This window comes from Ranitomeya variabilis, chromosome 1, assembly GCF_051348905.1.
Source record: "Ranitomeya variabilis isolate aRanVar5 chromosome 1, aRanVar5.hap1, whole genome shotgun sequence".
Taxonomy (NCBI): domain Eukaryota; kingdom Metazoa; phylum Chordata; class Amphibia; order Anura; family Dendrobatidae; genus Ranitomeya; species Ranitomeya variabilis.
The window spans coordinates 256880646-256902864 of NC_135232.1; the positions used below are offsets into that span (position 1 = coordinate 256880646).

A 22219-nucleotide genomic window follows, 5' to 3' on the forward strand; every position below is an offset into this window, starting at 1 on the left:
CCCTGGACCACCATGTCTCCCATATAGGCTCCCCACCCCGAATAGCTGGCATCTGTGGTTATCACCTGGGTGGCGTCTACTATCCAGGGAACCCCTGTTGATAAATTTCGTTTATCTAACCACCACCTAAGGGAATCCAATGTTATTGACCCCAACGTCAATTTCCCATTTAATGGGCCTCCTAAGGCTCTGTCCTGGAACAAGACTTCTTTTTGTAGGGATCTGGTGTGAAACTGAGGCCACTTAACTGCTGGAATGCAACATGTGAGTGACCCAAGTAGGGACATTGCTTGCCGAAGTGTCATGGAGGGTGTATTAATTGCTTTTAATACATAATTCTGAATCAGTTCTATTTTTTCAATAGGGAGAATACACTGTTGTGTTACTGAATTCAACATTAATCCCAGGAATTTTTGAATATTTAGGGGCTGTAACTTAGATTTTTCAAAGTTTATGATCCAACCCAGGTTTTCTAGTTTAGCTTTAGTAATCTCCCATAGCGACAGACAATGATCTACCGAATTCCCTACAATGAGGAAATCATCCAAGTAGGGGATTATAAGGATATTTGATTCCTTTAAATGCGCCATGACTTCAGCGATTATTTTAGTGAACACTCTAGGAGCCGAAGTTATCCCGAAGGGGAGTGCCCTGAACTGAAAATGTTGAATCCTTCCCCCCATTAGCACTGCTACCCTCAGGTATTGTTGGAAATCTGCATGAATGGGTACATGATAGTAGGCATCTTTTAAATCCACTACCATAAAACAATTGTTGAAAAGCATTTTTATTGTCGAATTGATGGATTCCATTTTGAACGTATGTTTGATCAAAAATTTATTGAGACCCTTAAGATTTATAATAGTTTTATAAGTCTTATCCGGTTTTTGGATCAGGAATAGGGGAGAGTAAAACCCTTTCCCTGCCTGAGTATACGGCACTTCTACCAGAACGTTTTTAGAGCAAAGAGTCCTCACTTCCTCTTCAAAGGCAAATTGTTCAGTGGGAGATGAGCGCCAGGGTGTTAACTTGAATTTATCCCATGGAGTATGAGTAAATTCAAGTTTGAGAGCATGGGAAACAGTGTCTTGTATCCAAACGCTGTTTGTGATTTTTGACCATTCTGTCGAGAAATGCAAAAGTCTCCCTCCCACCGGAATTGCTAGTCATTGATCCTGTTTTTTTGTTTTCTGTCGGGTTACGGCGAAACATGAGACCTGTACCTCGTTTGCGTTTATCATCCCATCTGGATCGATCTCTACCCGGTGAGAAGGCGCGCTTCCCTCCCCGATTGAACCTTCTCTTGTTGAAGGGACGACGATATGAATTGAATAAATTGGGAAATTTTTTCTTATCATCTCCCGCTTTCTCCAGGAGCTCATCCAGGGTAGGCCCAAATAAATATTTGCCCTTACAAGGGATAGCGCAGAGCTTTGCTTTCGCCTGCATATCCCCTGGCCAGCATTTCAACCATAGGGCTCTCCTTGCAGCATTAGAAAGACCTGCTGCTCTAGCTGCCAACTTAACGGAGTCAATTGAATCGTCCGATAAGAAAGCCGCCCCCTCCTGGATTATCGGTAATGCTGCTAGTATAGAGTCTCTGGAAGCCCCCTGTTTTAATTGAGTCTCTAACTGGTCCAGCCAAACCATCATCGACCTTGCCGTACAGGTTGATGCCACCGCAGGTCTTAAGGAGCCAGCTGCCATTTCCCAGGTCCCCTTTAGGAAGGTATCTACTTTCCTATCCAAGGGGTCTTTAAAGGGAACCTGTCACCACGTTTTTGGAAGATGGAATAAAAATAGCGTTAAATAGGGGCAGAGGTGGGCGTTACATTAGTGTGTTTGTTATGCGTTTATTACCCACCTAAGTTGCCGAAATACCTTTGCAAAGTCTCCGTTTTCGCCTGTCAATCAGGCTGGTCTGGTCAAAAGGGCGTTGTCTTCCTCCAGATTTTGCGTAGTTTTCCGTTGGTGGCGTAGTGGTGTGCGCATGCCCAAGGTCCCGAATCCTCTGCCAGGGGATTTAAAAGAGCGCGCTGTTCGTTATTTCATTGGTGATCGGTGGGCGCGGCCATCTTCCTTTGGCCGCGCGTGCGCAGAAGTGGCGCTCTGCTGGCCGCGGCTTCAGGAAAATGGCCGCCGCGATCTCCATCTGCGCACGCGCGGCATCCCGCGGCCATTTTCCTGAAGCCGCAGCCAGCAGAGCGCCGCTTCTGCGCACGCGCGGCCAAAGGAAGATGGCCGCGCCCACCGATCACCAATGAAATAACGAACAGCGCGCTCTTTTAAATCCCCTGGCAGAGGATTCGGGACCTTGGGCATGCGCACACCACTACGCCACCAACGGAAAACTACGCAAAATCTGGGGGAAGACAAGACGCCCTTTTGACCAGACCAGCCTGATTGACAGGCGAAAACGGAGACTTTGCAAAGGTATTTCGGCAACTTAGGTGGGTAATAAACGCATAACAAACACACTAATGTAATGCCCACCTCTGCCCCTATTTAACGCTATTTTTATCCCATCTTCCAAAAACGTGGTGACAGGTTCCCTTTAAGCGTTCCCATATCTTCAAATGGCAGAGAGGATCGCTTTGCTAACTTGGCAATCGCTGCATCCAGTTTAGGGGCCTTTTCCCAATTATTTACAGCTGGGTCACCAAAAGGATACCTACGCTTCTGTGCAGGTGGTAAGGAGCCTTTTCTCTCTGTTTTTTTCCACTCCTTGTTAATAAGCTCCTGTATCTTCTCATTTAGAGGGAATACTCTGCGCTTTCTTTGCTCTAACCCACTGAACATCATTTGTTCTTTAGATAGTTGAGGCTTGGGTTCTGTTATACCCATAGTGTCTCTGACTGCCTTTATTAATTTGTCTATTCTCTCCAAGGGTAAACAAAAACGAGCAGCATCTTCTGAGAAGGAGGACGATGCCGCTGAATCGTCTGATTCTTCGCTCTTGTCCTTATCCACAGATTAAGCAGAAAACTCAGTGGACATCCGATTCGAGACACCTGTTTGTGAAAGGTTCTTGATGGACTGCTTAACTTCCATTCTAACAATTTCCTTCAGACTGGCCGCAATAGAAGAGGATTCTTCCGCTACCTGAGGGGGGCAAGTAAGGCAAACTAGTCTATAAGATCTAATGCCAAACCCCCACCCCCTTCCCCTCTCCCAGACCTCACCGTCTGCTGGATACAGGAGTCGCATAGCTTTTTAGGGTAGGAGTCGGGCAAGGGAACCCCGCAGATGGCACATTCCCTATGCTTTGCTTTTCTTCCCCTGTGAAAACATACACGAGGGGAGACTAGTCACTGAGTGAACATTCTCGAAGATCACTTACCAGTGGATGCCCATACCCAGAAAGCTACCGAAGTATGAGGGGGATTCTTCCTGGCTGACGCTCCGGACCCCTGTCCGGAGGAGCTTCTGCGGCCAGATCCATCGCCTCTTTTCTCACGTTCCCTCTCTATAGGCTTCTGGGGTGCTTCATCCAGCAGCAAAGACTGCTGATCCTGATCAGACTCCATCTTTAGAAGTTTGGAGACCAGAAGCAAGGAACACGCACCTGAAGACTGTTATATAGCCCCTCCTTCGGTCAGCGAAATTGTGCAGCGCTCTTTTGGTTATCCACCCCCCACCCCCCCCCGCCCCGCAGCTGCAGGGGATCGCCCGACATCTGAGGGTGATCAGCGCACATTTTTCCGGTGGGCGCCGCCCTCCGACGTCACCCCAGTCCACAGCGCTTCCTGTCAGCGCTGTGAACAGTGTGGGATGCCGAGACACTGCCAGCAGGACTCCAGGTGGCGCCACCATGAAGCTGCCGCCCCAACAGAGCCCCCACAGCACTCGAGGGAGGGGATATCCGTAATACTCACCATGCGCCGGCTCCGGAGACAGGACAACCCGGCGACCGCTCCCTGCTGATCAGCCACCGCCGTGCAGCCCTACCAGGACCACAGTGACTGCTTCAGGCACCCCGCACCGGCCGAGGTAGGAGACCCCCTCGCTACCTGAATCGGTCTGGCCGGCCTGGAAATCCTAAGCTTCTTCTGTAGGATCCAGTCCCTTTAGGAATAGGAAACCGACTGATGCATGGGAGAGGTGCCGCCCTTTTTGTATCTGTAGGTTTCCTGTTCCTTAAGGGCGGATCCCCTCTCTCGTAGTGCTGTCATGGGAGTCCGAATAAAAAAGCCTGACTACAACCACAAAGCCATGTGGATCCTCACCTGTCTGGCACTGGCGAGGAATAACAGTCTGTTATTGTGGGCAATAAAGTTACTGATGGCTTCAGAGATATGGGGACATAAGTGTGATTCTCTACTGATGATTTCAGTCAAAAGTATACTTGTACCCATAGTTGGAGGAATCAGCTCTGTGGTGTCTATGGCCTTGGTCTTGATAAAACACAGTGAACTACACCAGCAGATGACATGGCTCCCCAAACCATCACTGATTGTGGAAATTCATACTAGACCTCGAGACCATAATCTCTAAGCTTCTGTAAGGTCTGGTCTACTCCCTTCTAATCTGCAATCTCTCAGATCACTGAAATTGCCCAAACTAAAGGATCTAACAGCTAAATCTAATGGTCACAACTCTCTGCTGATTTTCCAGGATGTCTCCAGCATTTGACACTGTGGATTGGCAGCGCCTCCTCACTATGCACTGCTGTCTCAAGGATACTGCTCTCTTCTTCTACCTATCTGACTGCTCCTTCACTTTATCTTTTGCAGCCTCCTTTTCTCCTTACTGTCTAAGTTTTTCAGGGTTCAGTCCTAGGTCCACTCCACTCAATACACTGCCCCTATTAAAGCCGTAGATTCGGTTTTCAGTACCATATCTATCCTGATGACACCTAGTTATACACATTGTCTCCTGACATCACCCATGCATTATTACAAAATACCAGTGATTGTCTTTTCCACTGTCTCTAACATTATGTCCTCCCTCTATTTAAAACTGAATCTCTCAAAAACTGAACTCCTTGTGTTTCCTCTCTCTACTAACATTCCCAAACCCAATACTGCTAGTCCCATGTGTGGTTCTACTCTAACTCTCCTGCAGCACGCCCGCCGTCTTGGAGTTATACTTGATTCAGATCTCTCCCTTACTTACTATATCAAACCACTCACTCACTTATGTCACCTGCACCTCAAAAACAGCTCTAGTATTCGACCTTTTCTCGACGCTGAAAAAACTCTTACCGTTACTCTTATTCATTCTTGTCTGGACTATTGCAACTCAAATACTTGATCTCCCTTTTACTAAACTCTCCCTCATCCAATCCATCCTGAATGCATTAGCCAGGATCAATTCCAGTCCAACTCCTACACCGATGCCTCTACCCTGTGCCAGTCATTGTACTGATGGCCCATCTGCTACAGAGACCAATATAAACGTATCACTCTCACCCACAAAGCGCTCCACCCTACATGCACACTGTTTTAATGCAGCAATTCATGCCCTAGCTGGAAAAAATGCTTCAAAATATTTAAACTAATTATAGTGCTTTGGAACAAAGCACTATACTGCTATTCCATCGTGGATAACTTCTTCTTATTCTTATTATTATAGTGCTTTGGAGCAAAGCACTATACTGTTATTCCATCGTGGATAACTTCTTATTATAGTGCTTTGGAACAAAGCACTATACTGTTATTCCATCATGGTAAACTTCTTATTATTATTATAGTGCTTTGGAACAAAGCACTATACTGTTATTCCATCGTGGTAAACTTCTTCTTATTATTAGGCTTTTTTTCGCAGTTAATGCGGCCCGAACCGCTGAACGCACAGACTCCAGTGAGGTGTCATTTCGAAGCCAGCGTCCACGAGAGGTGTGCTAAGTTATTTTCATGTCGATCAGATTTGTAGTTTTGGTGCAATTTGCATTTGAAAATTGTTTCCCCCTCATTGGAAAGCATTGTTTCAATGCATTTCAATAGGGAAATTTTCCTATACGTTTAAAATGGGCTGGTTTCTGAGGCAATTTCTAAAAATAACTTAACTGCCAAATGCCACCTGGCTGATTAGCTCATTGATATGCGCAGTCAGACACAGTTACTATGCCAACGCCTATCAACTCCACCAGGTCACAGTTTTGTCAGATAATATCAGCTCTTAAAGTGACAGCACAGCACAATTTCAAAGCACTATCTGTAGTCTTATTATTATTACAGTACACAGCGCAGAGCCCCGCAGCATACAGCGCAGAGCCCCGCAGCATACAGCGCAGAGCCGCGCAGCATACAGCGCAGAGCCCCGCATTATACAGCGCAGAGCCCCGCAGCATACAGCGCGGAGCCCCGCAGCATACAGCGCGGAGCCCCGCAGCATACAGCGCGGAGCCCCGCAGCATACAGCGCGGAGCCCCGCAGCATACAGCGCGGAGCCCCGCAGCATACAGCGCGGAGCCCCGCAGCATACAGCGCGGAGCCCCGCAGCATACAGCGCGGAGCCCCGCAGCATACAGCGCGGAGCCCCGCAGCATACAGCGCGGAGCCGCGCAGCATACAGCGCGGAGCCGCGCAGCATACAGCGCGGAGCCGCGCAGCATACAGCGCGGAGCCGCGCAGCATACAGCGCGGAGCCGCGCAGCATACAGCGCGGAGCCGCGCAGCATACAGCGCGGAGCCCCGCAGCATACAGCGCGGTGCCCCGCAGCATACAGCGCGGTGCCCCGCAGCATACAGCGCAGAGCCGCGCAGCATACAGCGCAGAGCCGCGCAGCATACAGCGCAGAGCCGCGCAGCATACAGCGCAGAGCCGCGCAGCGCCGCCCAGCATACAGCGCGGAGCCGCGCAGCATACAGCGCGGAGCCGCGCAGCATACAGCGCGGAGCCGCGCAGCATACAGCGCGGACCCGCGCAGCATACAGCGCGGGGCCGCGCAGCATACAGCGCGAGGCCGCGCAGCATACAGCGCAGAGCCGCGCAGCATACAGCGCAGAGCCGCGCAGCATACAGCGCAGAGCCGCGCAGCATACAGCGCAGAGCCGCGCAGCATACAGCGCAGAGCCCCGCAGCATACAGCGCAGAGCCCCGCAGCATACAGCGCAGAGCCCCGCAGTATACCGCGCAGAGCCGCGCAGTATACAGCGCCCACCAAATCGGCCCCTGAGGGGGCCCACCCACCAAATCGGACCCAGAGTGGCTACAACTACCAAACCAGCGCCTGAGGGGCACCCAAGTGTGAAAGTCTTGCTGGGGCAACCCGGGCACCATTCCAAAGCACTATCTGTAGTTCCTTCAGGAAATACCCATCTATTTCTCTCTGTTATCAGCCATTCCCATGTCCTGCTGTCAGTCTATTCTCTCTGTTATCAGCCATTCCCCGTCCTGCTGTCAGTCTATTCTCTCTATTATCAGCCATTCCCCTGTCCTGCTGTCAGTCTATTCTCTCTGTTATCAGCCATTCCCCGTCCTGCTGTCAGTCTATTTCTCTCTGTTATCAGCCATTCAGAGTGACCCGGCCCACCAAAGCGGACCCAGAGTGACCCGGCCCACCAAACAGGACCCAGAGTGACCCGGCCCACCAAACCGGACCCAGAGTGACCCGGCCCACCAAACCGGACCCAGAGTGACCCGGCCCACCAAAGCGGACCCAGAGTGACCCGGCCCACCAAATCGGACCCAGAGTGACCCGGCCCACCAAATCGGACCCAGAGTGACCCGGCCCACCAAATCGGACCCAGAGTGACCCGGCCCACCAAATCGGACCCAGAGTGACCCGGCCCACCAAATCGGACCCAGAGTGGCCCGGGCCACCAAATCGGACCCCGAGTGGCCCGGGCCACCAAATCGGACCCCGAGTGGCCCGGGCCACCAAATCGGACCCCGAGTGGCCCGGGCCACCAAATCGGACCCCGAGTGGCCCGGGCCACCAAATCGGACCCCGAGTGGCCCGGGCCACCAAATCGGACCCCGAGTGGCCCGGGCCACCAAATCGGACCCCGAGTGGCCCGGGCCACCAAATCGGACCCCGAGTGGCCCGGGCCACCAAATCGGACCCAGAGTGACCCGGGCCACCAAATCGGACCCCGAGTGGCCCGGGCCACCAAATCGGACCCAGAGTGGCCCGGGCCACCAAATCGGACCCAGAGTGGCCCGGGCCACCAAATCGGACCCAGAGTGGCCCGGGCCACCAAATCGGACCCAGAGTGGCCCGGGCCACCAAATCGGACCCAGAGTGGCCCGGGCCACCAAATCGGACCCAGAGTGGCCCGGGCCACCAAATCGGACCCAGAGTGACCCGGGCCACCAAATCGGACCCAGAGTGACCCGGGCCACCAAATCGGACCCAGAGTGACCCGGCCCACCAAATCGGACCCAGAGTGACCCGGCCCACCAAATGAGGGGCTACGACTACCAAACCAGCGCCTGAGGGGCACCCAAGTGTGAAAGTCTTGCAGGGGCAGCCCGGGCACCATTCCAAAGCACTATCTGTAGTTCCTTCAGGAAATACCCATCTAGTTACAATTTTTATTTCATAATCCATTTTATTCTCTTATGTAATGATACTTACCAATAGCTATTTTTCCCGGACCCACTTGATTGCTTTTAAACTTTCCTGGTTCACATAGGACAGGAACCATTGTGTAGGTTAGTGCTACTTTCATCAATGTAAGCCTTTGATTGCAGCTCTATAGTCTTGCATGGAGAAAGTGACTTCTAGTTCGTACGTAGAGCCCTTTGTGAGCTGGTTAGCTTGTTTTCAGCTCACGTGGGCCAGAAGCGGGCCAGTACCATATTGGAAATCAGGGAAGTCTGATCATTAAAGGGAACCTGTCACCTGAATTTGGCGGGACCAGTTTTGGGTCATATGGGCGGGATTTTCGGGTGTTTGATTCACCCTTTCCTTACCCGCTGGCTGCAATATTGGATTGAAGTTCATTCTCTGTCCTCCGGAGTACATGCCTGCGCAAGGCAATATTGCCCACAACAGCTGTTCTATCCAGCGTGTCCACATTGGACATTCCCTCTCTGAACCCTGCTCATGCAGGTATTGTACAGATGACCAGGTTTTTAAATACATCAGATAGGGATTACATACACATGAGTTAGGACTGCTCTGATACGGGTATACCTTGATGTTTGGTAGAGCGGCTTAGTATACATTTTTTGCAAAAAAACGTATCAACCAAATACCCTGTTTTTTCCATTTTTTTACTAGCACTTGCTGTTTACTGTGATTTTTTTTTGCAACAGAGTGTTTTTGGTTTTACTGTGCTTTTTTGTGTTTTCAAGTCCCTTGGTGGTGTGAACATGTCTCTACAGGCTTGTTCACTGTGTGCACGGCTCATGTGTTCCTGTTTTACATAAAGGTATACATTGGGAAGAGATCCCAACATATGTCATCCCCATACATAATAAAAAAAATCGACTGGAGATGTTACAGGGCCAGTTTTTTCTAACCTCCAATTAGGAGAATGGAATTTTTTGGATAAGTTTGTATGTTGCTGGCGCCTTTGCTGAACATGCAGAGTACCTCAGAGATATGCTTAATTGTTACAATAGTGCAATAAATCAAAACATGGTAAAATATACAAACACAGATTTTAATTTAAAAAATTCTATTAACCAGTTTTACAAGTCATACCAAAGTAACCGGGCTGCACAGTCAAATGAATGAGAGACAATACGGGTAAAGGTTTAAAAGGGAATCTGTCACCAAGTTGTACTCCACCATGTGAGAACAGTATGCTGTAGAGGCAGAGACCCTAATTCCAGTGTTGTGTTACTTACTGGATTGCTCACCGTCACTTCAATAAAATCACAGTTTTATCTGCTGCAGATCTACCAGTTCGCTGAACGATGAGCTCTGTATAACCTTTCCCATCACTGATTGTGTACATGGGCAAAAAGCTGCCAATCAGTGATGGGGCTGGGTTACATACAGCACATGAATATGTTTGACTACCTGGCAGAAGGTTTACTAGTCCTCTAGTGAAAATCTAAGAAAACAGTGATTTTATCAAAACTACACTATGAAACCCAATGAGTAACATCACTGGAATCAGGATCTGTTTCTCTACATTATGAGGCTCTCAAATTAGATGGCAAAAATTAAGTGCCAGAGTCCCTTTAACAAAAATTCAAAATGTCTCCTATTTAGCTCACATGTAACCATTTTGGCACAAAACACATGACTCCTACGTGGAGTCACTATATGACGGAGGCCAGTTAGTTTGATAAAGTTCTGATTTTATGCCCCTGTTAACCTTTGTTCCAAATGAAATTAAACAAGCACAATATATAGAAATCCTGGTGGCTTCAAGTATTACATCTAAAATATCAGTAGTAAAAGGGGTCATCCAAGTAGTAAAGCCTTTAGAGAAGACCTCTGCTTTCCTAGCCGGATTAAATCCCATTTTATGTGCCCAAAATGTCTGTTTACATAGCTGAGTGAATACAGCCTTCCTTAAAGGGATATTCTAGGGCCAATCAATCATGTTTAGTTTGCTTTGTATTATGTGGTGGGGGGAGGCTTTCCCAGGATGTGCACCCTTATCTCATCCCAGGAAGTTTCTATTACGAGCTAAGCCTGGTTCCTATCTCTCCCCTTTTTCATTTGAGGCCCATCTGGGAGCATGGAGAGGCGAGTCACTAGAGCTAGGGATCATCCAATTGAGGTCACCTTGTCGTGGTTGGATGGCTTTTTCGCTTTTTTGATTAAAAAAAAAAAAAGTTAACTACCTCATGTCTTTTACATGTATAGCAATAACGGAGTTTGTTTATTCATTAATCAAAAGTGCATGTATTCACTCAGGCATTGTTATGTCTACAGACACCGGCTAGAATGCAAGCTTGTGTCCTATTCTACCAAATGTAGGCACGACCTCGTGGTCTAAAGTCCAGAGCACATTATTACAAATCTGTAACACAGCTTGATACATGCGACCTTATTCTTCTATCCAAAAGCAAATTACAAACATGATGTATTTGTAAAAGCAGAACCCGTGTTTGTCACCTCCGCATTTAGTGTCCTGTATGTTAGATCTACATGTGGCGTTATCGTTTTGTTCTTTTGGAAAAGTGACAATGCTTTCCTGCACTCATGATAAAAGCATAATATCAATACTGCATCCCTATTCTTCATACAAAAAATATTGTGGGATAAGAACAGCACGTTAAACTACAAGAACCATGCACCTTCCTTGTTATACAGGACTTTTCTTTACAGTTGTCCCATAGACTACTTATTGGTTTACAGATATAACTGGAATAATACAACTAAAAACATCCTTAATGCCTAAAATCACAGGCATCTGCTATCTGCCAAGCGAGCCATTATTTTTCATGTCTTCCAATTGTAGGACAGCCCACCTTTTCAAACACCCCCCAATTAAAAATTCTTGTTGTGAAACCCTGGTGAAGGCACAGAGAGTGGGTTGCTGGTCACACATAATGCAGCATTAGATCTCGTCCCGGTAGCTTCACAGCAGGCAGTGAGAGGCTGGATTGCACAGACGCTGTCGTCCTTATGTTCGGCTGATTTTTTCTGGAGGCATAAAGCCAGAGTCACCAAGCATCCTCAAAGAGACATTCCCACTGGGACGGACCACCAAATAAGTAATGCTGCCATTGTTTAGTGACATGCGGAGCCAGGCTTCAGGGGGCAGCTGCAAGGCCCTGTGCAGAAACAAAAACAGGACAAGTACAGCACATTAAGGCTCCCAGAAAGTGAGTTTAGTAGAACTGAGCCAAGGTTAAGTTCCCACGATAAGTTTTTGACTATGTGTATTTTCACTGTGCCAAAACGCAGTGGATGGGACTTCTAGAAACCTCATGCCCAATGTTATGGTTGTTTTTTTTCCCATAACACTGCATAAACTGACATGCGATGTGTGATTTTCCCCATAAAATTGTATTATATGCAGAAAATCAGCAGGTAAAAGATACATATGCGCATTTACTGCGTTTCCAAAGTGGCATGTAATTCCAACATGAATGTATCAACCTTTTGTCAAATCCAAATACCAGGAAGTATAAAAAATAAAGCAGTTTTATTTAAAACATGACATACAAAAACTGCACGGTTAAAAAAATTTTTAAAAATGCAAATAACCTAATTTACATAGTAAAATCTGCACCAAATACTCATCGTGGGAACGTAGCCTAAAGCTTAATTTCCACATCGTATCGCTGGAATATTCAGTCTGAATTCATCCATAAAGCGCCAAAACACATATGGCAGGTTTGTTGCTGGCAGGAAGTTACTATCAAGAGCTACTGATATTTCATCACACAAGGCTTATTTACCATAGGATAAAAATGTACATTGTTTTCCCCAAAAGACTTTCTAGATTAATTATTAGTCTTATAGGCCAAGTTCCCACAATGACCATTTGGTACGTTTTTACTGTTGCATAATTTTGTGCACAAAAAACCACAGCATATTACAGTTGCAGCGAAGTGGATGAGACGAGTGCTTTTTTTTTTTTTTTTTTAACCAACACAGAAATTGACCTGATGTGTGTTTTTAAAATCCGGACCATGTCAATTTTTCTTGCAGTGAGTTATGTCTTTCACTTGCACATTTCCCGCATAGCCTTGAACAAGATGCAGCAGAAATGCAATAAAAACACATGTAATTTGCACATGATTTTATTAAGAAAAGTTTGGCAAAGCTCGGTGAAATTTCTAAAAACAGATTACTCAACACGTCGGTGATGTTCCAGAGATATCTGCTATGGCAAATCCCGGTTGACCTGACACAGATCTCTCTAGATGGACATGTGGTCCCCACACTGGCACTGTTCCAGTCTCCTGCAACCAGCCTCTGTTACATGCTGACCAGTATCGGGCAGCACACATCAGCGGTCAGGTTCCTTTTAACAACAATCGTGGCACTGTAATGTCCATCAGGATAGCTACCGAATGTACGACCAAGTTATAGCACAGTTCCCAGGTCTGAGTTCTATAAGAAGTCCTGCAGCCGTATGTCCATCACTTGATCAGGACAAATCTTTACCCCTTAGATGCAACCAGAGTTTCCTATTCAATGACAGTGTGCAGAACTCTTAAAACCCAAAAATGGAGGTAGGAAGGAAGTATTTCAGAGATTTACAATACAATAGATAAATCTTAACTTCCTTCATGTTGATAAATGCAGCAAATCCAGAACCTTCATTTTAAGCCCTTAATACCTGGGCTATTTGGGGAATCTTTATTTTTTTACCCCAAAAATATATATTTACACACAAAATTAAATGCGTTGTTACCTGCACACAATATAACGTATGACGTTAGCATGGCAAATAATGATCTCATAACTATCCTCTTCTTGTTTCGGTTCAGCTCGGTGAATGTAATTCCTGAATGCAGCCTCAATGCGGGGTCCATCTTCATAATACTGCTGGAGACATCAACATGGTCAGTGGCCGTATCGTAATGGACACATAGTACAACTCCATAAAGACGTACTATGGAACAGTCAGAATTGGACACCCACTGGATTCACATGGAATGGCGTATATGGGAGAATATCTCCGACATACTGCTCTGGGCACCATACACCATACATAGTGATACTCCATAGTACCCCAACGTCTTGTGCATGAAAACCAAGAATCACAAAATGTAGCAACAACTTCTTGTCTCCCACCAGGAAATTAAACCATACAAAACCTTCAGAGTACCCCAATACTTATGAAATATCCATATTGAAATGGAGGACACCTCCCACCTCAACATCTGGTTTCCAGTGACAGACCGGGGGATCGGGCCTAATGGGAGCTCCTTCACGAAGTAAGTCAGAGCTAGATTTTTGCACACCTGTAGATGTTGAGCAGAACAAAAAATAAAAGATAAATATGTAAAAAAAAAAAAAATGAAATAAGCAAGGAACAAGAGGAAGTATAGGACACAAATTAAGGAGAGATTAGATTTAAACTAACTTTCCTCTGCCACTTGATACATAAACTCAACTTGACCTCTAATATTGGGGTTGCTGGGGTCGAGTTAGTGTCACTAGGTAATAACTGAAGGACTGAATTAATGAACAATGCACAGACAAGATGGAAATATTTATACAGAGAAGTATTAGCGAGTGTGGAGATTAGGTTTGACTCTAAAATAAAAAAAATCATACACTTCAATTGTAGCAAGTTAATATAGAACATATCAGTGCAAAATAAAAAAAAATAAAAAACTACAGTGGGGAAAATAAGTATTTGATACACTCGATTTTGCAAGTTTTCCAACCTACAAAGAATGGAGAGGTCTGTAATTTTTATTGTAGGTACGCTTCAACTGTGAGACTGAATCTTAAAAAAAAAAAAATCCAGAAAAATCACATTGTATGATTTTTACATAATTAAATTGCATTTTATTGCATGAATTAAGTATTTGATCACCTACTAATCAGCAACAATTCTGACTCTCACAGACGTGTTAATTTTTCTTTAAGAAGCCTTCCTACTCTGCACTCATTACCTGTATTAATTGAACTCATTACTTATATAAAAGACACCTGTACACATAATCACACTCCAACCTTTCCACCATGGCCAAGACCGAAGCGCTGTTTAAGGACACCAATATCAAAGTTATACACCTGCACAAGGCTGATATGGGCTACAGGACAATAGACAAGCAGCTTCGTGAGAAGGCAACAACTATTGGCTCAATTATTAGAAAATGGAAGAAACACAAGATAACTGTCAATCTTCTTTGGTCTGGGGCGCCATGCAAGAACTTGTCTCATGGGGTAAGGATCATTCTGAGAAAGGTCAGGAATCAGCCCAGAACAACACAGAAGGACCTTGTCAATGACCTAAAGAGAGCTGGGAACACAGTCTCAAATATTACCATTAGTAACACACTACACTGTCATGGATTAAAATCCTGCAGGGCACGCAAGGTCTCTCTGCTCACGCCAGCACATGCCATGTCTGGGCCAGTGTGAAACTTGCCAATGACCATCTGGATAATCCAGAGAAGGCATGAGAGAAGGTCAGATGAAACTAAAATAGAACTTTTTGGTATCAACTCCACTTGCCATATTTGGAGGAAGAAGGATGAGTACAACTGCAAGAACACCACCCCAACAGTGAAGCATGGTGGGAGCAAGCATCCTACTTTTTGGGATGCTTTTCTGAAAAGGGGACAGAATGACTGTACGTATTGAAATGGCATTACCACAGCGTTTCTCATCTCTTGATGCAGAAGTGAAAGATTCTGAATAAACGCTTCAATTCAGAAGAGTAAGCTATATAACAACAATCACTGCTATGCTTACCTGGCAGGTATTTGCTGATAATTTCCATTGTCTCTTTGGCTCTAGTCATAGATGAATGAACTATTTGGCTGTATTTAAATCCTAGATTTGATAACCGCTGCCCAGTCAGCTCAGCCTGTTCACGACCTGCGCAGAAAACAAAATCAGCAATGTACGGTCAACAGCTTTCCTTTCTCGTAGGCCATCAAGTTAAGGCTACTTTCACACTAGCATCGGGAACAACCCGTCGCTGTGCGTCGGGCCGCCGTTCCCGACGCTAGCGTGGTCTCCGCCGCACAACGGGGGCAGCGGATGCATTTTTCCCACGCATCCGCTGCCCCATTGTGAGGTGCGGGGAAGTGCGGGGAGGTGGGGGCGGAGTTCCGGCCGCGCATGCGCGGTCGGAAAAAGCGGACCGTCGGGAGCAAAAAACGTTACATGTAACGTTTTTTTTTCCCGACGGTCCGCTAACACACGCCCAAGCGTCGCAAAACGGACGCGACGTTTTGCAATGCGTCGCTAATGCGTCGCTAATGTTAGTCTATGACGAAAAAACGTATCCAGCAAGAACTTTTGCTGGATGCGTATTTTCGGCAAAACGACGCATTTGCGACGTATTGCAGTTAACGCTAGTGTGAAACTAGCCTTAAAGCCAATCTGTCGACAAATGTCATACCACATCTACATTTATTATTAAAATAATCTCAAACTGCATATGGCTGGTGTACTCGATAGTATTTGTCAGAGTGTCGGTATAGCAGGGCTCCTAAAAAAAAAAACCTTACTGTACTATTAGGCAGGAAGTACAGACACTCCAACATGGATTTTTTTTCAACGTAAGTACAACAGCTTTAACGTTTAAGAAATCCAATAAGTAAAAAGTACAGTTTTTATTGTGACCCACCTGCATTAAAGCACCACTCCAGGGACTGTTTTCTATTTCAGTGCTGGAGTGGTGCCATTAATCCAAGTTCCCTGCCCCTAGTCTTATACTTATCAGCTACCGTCTTCAACTGCTCCTGGAGCCGCTCCGGTCCCAATCCGCAATATTGTGAGTGCAATTTCTCACTGTCCATAAGTCAGAGGTAACCGTCACAAGCTCGTTCTGGCTCTCATAGACTTATATTGAGTAGTGATTTACGGTCCGCCCAGCAAACACTGAGCGATCCAGCAGGTCACAACCTGGAGAAGAGCGGCACCAATAACAGATAAAGATGACGGCTGCTAAGTATAAGACTAGGGGCAGACAACTTACATTAGTTGCACCACTCCAGCAGTAAAAATTAAAAAAAAAATAAAAAAATGGATGTGATGCTTTAAAGGGGTGTTCCCATCTCCAAGATCCTATCTTAATATGTAGTAGGCGTAATAATAATATCAAATACCTCCAATTAGAAATGTAGTATAGTTTTTCTTATTCTCGATGTCTCTTTCCTCATGTGCAGGCATTGCAGGACCTTTACGTATCCATGGTTACGACCAATGACAGTGACAGTTAGCTAGTTGTTAGTGGTCGTAACCATATACCTAAGGTCCTGCAATACCTGCACATGAGGAAAGACTTAGCGAATCAGAAGAACTATACTACATTTCTAATTGGAGGTATTTGCTGATATTATTATTATTACACCTACTATATATTGGGATAGGATCTTGGAGATGGGAATACCCCTTTAGGTGAAATGTGTTCTCAATATTTGGCATCTTCTATGTGCCAACATTGTAATCCTATATTAATTCTTACACTTTTACATTTCTTAAAGGTTGTCTGCACCATTAAAGGGAACTTAGCACATTTTAATGAAAGTAGTGATATGCTGTAGAGAAACTTGTCCCTCAAAAATGATACCTTTCTTTGTAGAGATCCAAAGTACCAGACATAAGAAATGTGGGGCAAAAGCCATATGCCGTTACAGATAGAAGTGTATTTTAGCTATATATCAACATACTAACCGAGGGAGGTAAGAACCCTGTCCGCATCGGTCTTGCCTTCCAGTTTGTATTGTGAATGTCTTATAAGGAAGATGTGACGAGTGGCTTTTGCCTTGTGCTTAGTCAGATGCAAATTGAGCTCCTCCTCTCCCGATTCACCATTGATCTTGCTCAAATTGACCAGAGACATTGGCTCTCGACTATAAAATATAACAAAAATATTCATATACTAAATTAAAGATTACAAGGGATCCCATCTTGAATGGAGATGTACACATGCTCAGCCGACCCTCCATTGTCAATGAGACTACCGAAAATAGCGAAGCACAATAGCGGTCTCTGCCAGGCACATAGACACTGAATAGAGCAGTAGTTGAGCATGGATCACTGGATTAGAGATACTATTAAGACAAAATGCCACATAATAAAAGTACAGTGCAGCTTGGGTAGTAGAAGTGATCAGAGAATCCATAGTTTGTGTCTGGCGTTTCCATGGCAAGAGCGCTCCCCCGTCACTCTCGACCCTCCTGGCGGTGACTAATGGCTTCCTACTGTGTACTTTTAATAGACAGCAGCCTGTCAATCACTGAAAAGAGGGTGGGGGGAAGGCTTTCCTTATGAATACACTTATAGTTTTTAGTACCCAAGATGCAAAACGTTTTGTACCATTTTTGCCAATAGCAGGGCGGACTTGTCCTTTCGACATAGAAACACAGGATGATGAAAGGTCGGTTTCAATAGGAACCTGTCAGGATGCCCAAACCGCATGTTCTGGCGTTTTCGAGAACATATAGTTTGACGATCAAGTTGGGAAGTATAGGCAGGAACAATGCTAGTCCAGCGCAGCCCCCGGTCAGCTTCTCCCCACACCTCGCTCACTGGCTGACAGGTCTAATATGTGTACTTATGGAGAGAACGGGCAATCCCCCAGAGCGGAGCGCAGACCTTCAAACTAGATTAACTCTTATGTGGAGCGTTTCAGAGAAAAACCTTAAGGCTGTGTGCACACCTTGCGTTTTTTTCAATTTTTTCGCTATAAAAACGCATATAAAACGCATACATATGCATCCTATCATTTAGAATGCATTCTGCAATTTTTGTGCACATGATGCATTTTTTTCCGCGAAAAAAACATATCGCAGTAAAAAACGCAGCATGTTCATTACCGTAATTTTGCGGGTTTTTTCGCGTTTTGCCCGCTATATAATGCATTGGGAAAGCTCAAGAAAAAACACGAAAAAACAAGGTAAAAAAAACGCATGCGGTTTTCTTGCAGAAAATGTCCGGTTTTCTTCAGGAATTTTCTGCAACAAATTGTTACGTGTACACATCCCCTAAAGGCTGCATTCACATCGCCAGGCTCAGAATCCTGCTGCTCAAAGTTCGGGCAGCATGAATCAGGAGACAGGTTCCCTTTAAAAGCCAATATTATGGATGTCTTCAAGACCTAAGGGTGTAATACCTTGAAAATATTCCACTAGGATCATAATGACTATAAAAACTAAAGCCATCAATACGGCTGAAAATGCATATAACACCACCATGGAAGAACTAATAAAACTATTTTAATTCATTTTAGGACGTGTTCCGAGTAAATGATCCTGTAACTGTATCATTCATTAGTTCAGAATTGCTTCTTCATTCAGTTATTGCCGAGAGAATGAAAACCGGGAGGAATGGACACCTCAACATATTAGACAATTGCAAAACTATTCATTGGAAAACAAATGATGAGACTGGTAAAAGTGGAAGACTCCAATAAATATTACATTTCACCTAGTCCACATGGAGGTTACATGTGCTAACCCCCCTACATCTGGAGCTTATAGTGGCATCATACAGAGAGATATGTGCTGCCCCCTACACCTGGAGCTTATGGTGGCATCATACAGAGAGGTTACATGTGCTGCCCCCTACACCAGGAGCTTATGGTGGCATCATACAGAGAGGTTACATGTGCTGCCCCCTACACCAGGAGCTTATAGTGGCATCAGAGAGGTTACATGTGCTGCCCCCTACACCTGGAGCTTATGGTGGCATCATACAGAGAGGTTACATGTGCTGCCCCCTACACCAGGAGCTTATAGTGGCATCATACAGAGAGGTTACATGTGCTGCCCCCTACACCAGGAGCTTATAGTGGCATCAGAGAGGTTACATGTGCTGCCCCCTACACCTGGAGCTTATGGTGGCATCATACAGAGAGGTTACATGTGCTGCCCCCTACACCTGGAGCTTATGGTGGCATCATACAGAGATGTTACATGTGCTGCCCCCTACACCTGGAGCTTATGATGGCATCATACAGAGAGATATGTGCTGCCCCCTACACCTGGAGCTTATGGTGGCATCATACAGAGACGGTACATGTGCTGCCCCCTACACCAGGAGCTTATAGTGGCATCAGAGAGGTTACATGTGCTGCCCCCTACACCAGGAGCTTATAGTGGCATCAGAGAGGTTACATGTGCTGCCCCCTACACCTGGAGCTTATGGTGGCATCATACAGAGAGGTTACATGTGCTGCCCCCTACACCTGGAGCTTATGATGGCATCATACAGAGAGATATGTGCTGCCCCCTACACCTGGAGCTTATGGTGGCATCAGAGAGGTTACATGTGCTGCCCTCCTACCCCTGGCACTTATGGTAGTTACATGTGCTGCCCCCTACACCTGGCACTTATGGTGGTCTCATACATAGAGGTTACATGTGCAGCCCTCCTACACATGGCACTTATGGTGGTCTCACACAAAGAGGTTAAATGTGCAGCCCTCCTACACCTGGCACTTATTGTGGTCTCACACAAAGAGGTTACATGTACAGCCCTCCTACACCTGGCACTTATGGTGGTCTCACACAGAGGTTACATGTGCAGCCCTCCTACACCTGGCACTTATGGTGGTCTCATACATGGAGGTTACATGTGCTGCCCCCTACACCTGGCACTTATGGTGGTCTCACACATAGAGGTTACATGTGCTGCCCCCTACACCTGGCACTTATGATGGTCTCATACAGAGAGGGTACATGTGCAGCCCCCTACACCTGGCACTTATGGTGGTCTCATACAGAGATGTTACATGTGCAGCCCTCCTACACTTGGCACTTATGGTGGTCTCACACATTGAGGTTACATGTGCAGCCCTCCTACACCTGGCACTTATGGTGGTCTCATATATGGAGGTTACATGTGCTGCCCTCCTACACCTGGCACTTATGGTGGTCTCACACATAGAGGTTACATGTGCAGCCATCCTACCCCTGGCACTTGTGGTCTCACACATAGGGGTTACATGTGCAGCCCTCCTACACCTGGCACTTATGGTGGTCTCATACATAGAGGTTACTTGTGCAGCCCTCCTACACCTGGCACTTATGGTGGTCTCACACATTGAGGTTACATGTGCTGCCCCCTACCCCTGGCACTTGTGGTCTCACACATAGGGGTTACATGTACAGCCCTCCTATACCTGGCACTTATGGTGGTCTCACACATAGAGGTTACATGTGCTGCCCCCTACACCTGGCACTTATGGTGGTCTCACACATAGAGGTTACATGTGCTGCCCCCTACACCTGGCACTTATAATGGTCTCATACAGAGAGGGTACATGTGCAGCCCCCTACACCTGGCACTTATGGTGGTCTCATACAGAGATGTTACATGTGCAGCCCTCCTACACTTGGCACTTATGGTGGTCTCACACATTGAGGTTACATGTGCAGCCCTCCTACACCTGGCACTTATGGTGGTCTCATATATGGAGGTTACATGTGCTGCCCTCCTACACCTGGCACTTATGGTGGTCTCACACATAGAGGTTACATGTGCAGCCATCCTACCCCTGGCACTTGTGGTCTCACACATAGAGGTTACATGTGCAGCCCTCCTACACCTGGCACTTATGGTGGTCTCATACATAGAGGTTACTTGTGCAGCCCTCCTACACCTGGCACTTATGGTGGTCTCACACATTGAGGTTACATGTGCAGCCCTCCTACACCTGGCACTTATGGTGGTCTCATATATGGAGGTTACATGTGCAGCCCTCCTACACCTGGCACTTATGGTGGTCTCACACATAGAGGTTAAATGTGCAGCCCTCCTACACCTGGCACTTATGGTGGTCTCACACATAGAGGTTACATGTGCTGCCCCCTACCCCTGGCACTTGTGGTCTCACACATAGGGGTTACATGTACAGCCCTCCTATACCTGGCACTTATGGTGGTCTCACACATTGAGGTTACATGTGCAGCCCCCTACCCCTGGCACTTGTGGTCTCACACATTGAGGTTACATGTGCTGCCCCTACCCCTGGCACTTATGGTGGTCTCACACATAGAGGTTACATGCACAGCCCTCCTACACCTGGCACTTACGGTGGTCTCATACATGGAGGTTACATGTGTAGCCCTCCTTGCATCATACACACACATCGGCAGCTCACATCCTGTGTTACAGCAGCCAATGAAGGCTGCACATGCGCACAAGCAGCCTCACCGATCCCAGTTTCGATCCCATCGCCCGGTTGCTGCTGCAGGCACCGACAGAGTAGCGTCTCCTCCGTTTTTCCCTACTGCTACTGCTGCAAAGATTGCGGCGGTGGCGGCGGCAGATCCGCCTATTAAAACTCTACGTAGATACATCGTCAAAACACGAATGAACGGACACACATAACGCACTACACAAGGCTGCTCCTACGACTCCGCCCACCAGAGCCAGCTGAGCCCATAGGCATTGTGGGAAATGTAGTTCTGGCCTTCGGGCGTGAGCTTCCGGGATACAGACAATAGATATTGAGATTGGTTATTGAAATAATGGCGGAATTCCTCCGTCCCGGAGACCGAGCATTGTCACAGGCAGAGGGGCAAGTCTAGCTGTGGCGCTTACAGCACCTGCAACGCACTGGGGAATGACTGCTGCGAAAGTTCTGACCACCAGATGGCGCCACCAGTTATAGGATTGGGGACTCAAGCACCTTAGTGCACAGTAGCCCTATCAAGAGGGCCTTATTAACCCACCACACTGCAACAAAGGGGTCTGCAACGTCCGTCCCCCAGA

The 22219-nt window shown here is 46.6% G+C and overlaps 1 protein-coding gene across 4 annotated transcripts; it reads right to left on the bottom strand.

Annotated features, from left to right (window-relative positions):
• Positions 1 to 9536: 9536 nt before the first annotated feature.
• On the bottom strand, positions 9537 to 21920 carry PGAM5 (PGAM family member 5, mitochondrial serine/threonine protein phosphatase). 4 transcript variants are annotated; one of them, XM_077293373.1, is made up of 6 exons: positions 21659 to 21920; positions 17174 to 17352; positions 15242 to 15367; positions 13688 to 13776; positions 13224 to 13354; positions 9537 to 11631 (listed from the first exon to the last, which is right to left on the bottom strand). In XM_077293373.1, exons 1-6 carry the CDS (start codon positions 21802 to 21804, stop codon positions 11481 to 11483), a joined length of 822 nt encoding a protein of 273 aa, XP_077149488.1. In that variant the 5' UTR covers positions 21805 to 21920; the 3' UTR covers positions 9537 to 11480. The 4 variants fall into 4 exon arrangements, with proteins under 4 accessions (XP_077149488.1, XP_077149489.1, XP_077149487.1 ...); XM_077293374.1 differs by having other exon boundaries at positions 13224 to 13357; positions 21841 to 21911; XM_077293372.1 differs by having other exon boundaries at positions 13224 to 13357; positions 21659 to 21909.
• Positions 21921 to 22219: the final 299 nt, after the last annotated feature.